The 3,700-nt window shown below is 42.6% G+C and overlaps 1 protein-coding gene across 1 annotated transcript; it reads left to right on the forward strand.

Moving 5' to 3' along the window:
* The first annotated feature begins 278 nt into the window (after positions 1–278).
* On the forward strand, positions 279–938 carry LOC124886647. Its single transcript, XM_047395524.1, has 2 exons — positions 279–309; positions 427–938. Exons 1-2 carry the CDS (start codon positions 279–281, stop codon positions 936–938), a joined length of 543 nt encoding a protein of 180 aa, XP_047251480.1.
* Positions 939–3,700: the final 2,762 nt, after the last annotated feature.

Genomic DNA, 3,700 nt, shown 5'->3' on the forward strand with positions numbered 1-3,700 from the left:
TAGGCGAGAGGCAAGAGGAGATAGGCTGAGGGGTAGGGTCTTGGAACAGAGGGACCCTTCAGGGTAAGTCCATAGAGTTGGTGAAGATTTTTAAGAAGAGGAGGATTAACATTGCATGTGTTCAGGAGACTAAGTGGGTAGGTTCTAAGGCCAGAGATGTGGATAGGTACAAGTTATGGTAATCAGGCAGTGAAAGGCGTCGTAATAGAGTGGGCATCTTAGTGGATGAGGAGTTGAGAGAGAAGGTGGTGGAGGTTAAGAGGGTCAATAATAGGCTGATGACGATTAAGTTTAGGGTTTACGCTGCATGTATGTAGTGTGTATGCACCGCAGGTGGGCTTGATAGAGGAGGTGAAGTGAGTTTTTGGGAGGCTTTGGACGAGGTGGTGAGAAGCGTGCCTAGCTCGGAGAAGATTGCCATAGCAGGTGACTTCAATCGGCACATTGGGGTTTTTCTGAGAAGTTATGATGAGTTGCGTGAAGGGTTTGGTTTCGGCGACAGAAATGGTGAAGGGGTTGCTCTGTTGGATTTTGTGAGGGCTTTTGGGCTGGTGGTTGTGAATTCGAGCTTCCCGAAGAAGGAGGATCACCTTATTACTTTCCAAAGTGCATCAGCCAAGACTCAGATTGACTTTCTGCTGCTTAGGAAAGGGGATAGGTTTCTTTGTAAAGATTGTAAAGTCATTCCGAGTGAACAACTTTTGACTCAGCACAGGCTTCTGGTGATGGACTTATTTATCAAGAAGAGCAAAAAGAGTAGGGCTGGAGAGAGGCGACCTAGAATTCAGTGGGGTAGATTAACACCAGTTAGTGTGCTGGAGTTAGAGGAGAAGATGGCGGAAATGAGAATGTGGGAGTGTAGGGGGACGTGGATGTCATGTGGGATAAGGCGTCCAGCTGTATCCGGGAGACGGCTAAAGAGGTGTTGGGGGTTTTAAGGGGTCAGGCAGGACGATATAAGGGGGATTGGTGGTGGAATGAAGAAGTTAAGAAAAAAGTGAAGATTAAGAAGGGGGCGTATGTTAAGTTGATTGAGAGTGAAGATGAAGAGAAGAAGCGGGTGAATAGAGAGGTGTACAAAGTTGCAAGGAAAGAGGCTAAGTTAGCGGTTACAGTTGCTAAGACAACAACGTCTGAGAGCTTATATACGGGGTTAGAGGAGAAAGAGGGAAAATAGGTTATATAGGCTTCTAAGGCTAGGGAGAGGAAGGGGCGTGACCTCAATCAAGTGAAGTGCATTAAGGGTGAGGATGGTAGAGTTTTGGTGGAAGATGGTCACATTAGGAAGAGATGGTAGGAGTATTTTCATAGACTATTAAATGAGGAGGGGAACAGAGGCATTGTGTTAGGGGGAATTGGAGCACTCGGAGGAGAGCCGTGATTTCAGTTACTGTAGAAGTTTTAAGGTATAGGAGGTCAGATAGGCTATTCGTAAGATACGAAGAGGTAGGGCGACGGGGCCTGACGAGATTCCAGTAGATTTTTGGAAGTATGCTGATGGGGCAGGCTTAAGGTTGTTGACTGACTTGTTCAACGCTATTTTCAAGACTGCGAGAATTCCTGAGGCTTCGAGATAGAGTACGATGATTCCATTATATAAAAACAAGGGTGACATTCAGAGTTGCAACAACTATAGGGGTATTAAGCTGTTGAGTCACACTATGAAGATTTGGGAGAGGGTGGTTGAGCGGAGATTGAGGAAGCTAGTGTCCATTTTGGAGAATCAGTTTGGTTTTATGCCTGGTCGCTTGACGACAGAGGCAATCCACCTGGTGAGAAGATTGGTGGAGCAGTATAGGGAAAGGAAAAGGGATTTGCACATGGTGTTCATTGATCTGGAGAAGGCATACGATAAAGTCTCTAGGGAGGTCCTTTGGAGATGCTTAAAGATGAGAAGAGTTCTGGTGGTGTACATCAGAGCTATTAAGGACATGTGCGATGGAGGAAAGACTCGGGTGAGAACGGCGGGAGGAGATTCAGGGAATTTTTTAATCGAGACAGGTTTGCATCAGGATCGACTCTTAGCCCGTTCCTTTTTGTATTGGTGATAGACGTGTTGACGTGGAGTATTCAAGGTGAGGTATCGTGGTGTATGTTATTTGTGGATGATGTAGTGCTGATTGATGAGACGCGGGGGGTATGAATGAGAAATTGGAGGTTTGGAGGCAAATCCTGGAATCTAAGGGGTTTAGGTTGAGTAGGTCCAAGACGGAGTATTTGGAATACAAGTTTAGTGACTTGAGTCAAGAGGACGGTGTGGTGGTGAGGTTGGATTCTTAGGATATTTGTAAGAAGTATAGTTTTAAGTATCTAGAGTCTATGATTTAGGGAAATGGTGAGATTGATGAGGATGTCTCTAAACGTATTGGAGCAGGTTGGATGAAGTAGAGGCTCACCTCGGGAGTGTTGTGTGATAAGAAGGTTCCCCTTAAGCTTAAAGGCAAATTCTACAGAGTGGCAGTCTGTCCGACCATGCTGTATGGAGCAGAGTATTGGCCAGTCAAGAACTCTCATATTCAAAGATTGAAGGTAGTAGAAATGAGATTATTGCGTTGGATGTGTGGCCTTACTAGAGAGGATAAAGTTAGGAATGAGGTTATCCGGGAGAAGATGAGAGTGACCTCGGTGGAGGACAAGATGCGAGAAGAAAGGTTGAGATGGTTTGGGCATGTGATGAGGAGGGGCACAGATGCCCCAGTTCAAAGGTGTGAGAGGCTAGCTTTGGATGGCTTCAGGAGGAGTAGAGGTAGGCCAAAGAAATATTTGAGGGAGGTGATTCGGCATGACATGGAGCTGCTTCAGATTACTGAGGACATGACCCTAGATTGAAAGGTGTGGAGGGAGCGGATTAGGGTAGACGGGTAGTGTGAGTGTGTAGGTTGTGGCTAGGTTTTAGGAGAGTTTGGGTGTGGTGGGTGTATTAGGTATGTGAGTGTATGTTACTATTACATGGGTATCCATTTTCTGTTCTCCTATTCCGTATTGTTTGTATTCCTCTTATTTTCTATTTCTTTGATACTTAGGGCTATATTCTTATCTCTTATCTCTGTTATGCTATACATCCTATTTCATGTCTCATTCCGACCTTAGTATATGATTCTCTATGTTAAGGGTCTGTCAGAAACAACCTCTTTACTTCCTCGGAGGTAGTGGTATGGACTGCGTATATTTTATCCTCCCCAGACTTCACTTTGTGAGAATATAGTGGGTTTGTTGTTGTTGTTGTTGTATAGTCTTAAGTATGCTACCTTCTGTAATTTTTCCTAAAAATAAAGCAACATAAAATTTAATTCTTGAATCACTTGCAATAAATTCTAAAGAAGACATAGAAAATTTGTCTGTCACAAATTATCCACAAATTACATAAAAAAGAGACATAGGATTTTATTCTATTTAAAGAATCCATAAAACTTAAAACCTGGTCAGCTGCAAAACACACAAAAATTACTACAAAATATGAACACAAACATAATTATGATAAGATTAACTTTTTTAAAAAAAGAGCAAAAATAAACTTGATCCTCAAACATGAAAAGAAAACGAAAAAGTACCTAAACCAAAAAATAAACTTGAGATCCTCCGACTACAAATTCTTCAATAATGTTCAACGGTTATATACTGATTATTAAAGTACATATAAATATATGACTAATGACTTGAATTAATGGGTAACTTACATAAATTCCGGATCTTTAAGGAG

This window comes from Capsicum annuum, chromosome 8 (genome assembly GCF_002878395.1).
Source record: "Capsicum annuum cultivar UCD-10X-F1 chromosome 8, UCD10Xv1.1, whole genome shotgun sequence".
NCBI classification, from domain to species: Eukaryota; Viridiplantae; Streptophyta; class Magnoliopsida; order Solanales; family Solanaceae; genus Capsicum; species Capsicum annuum.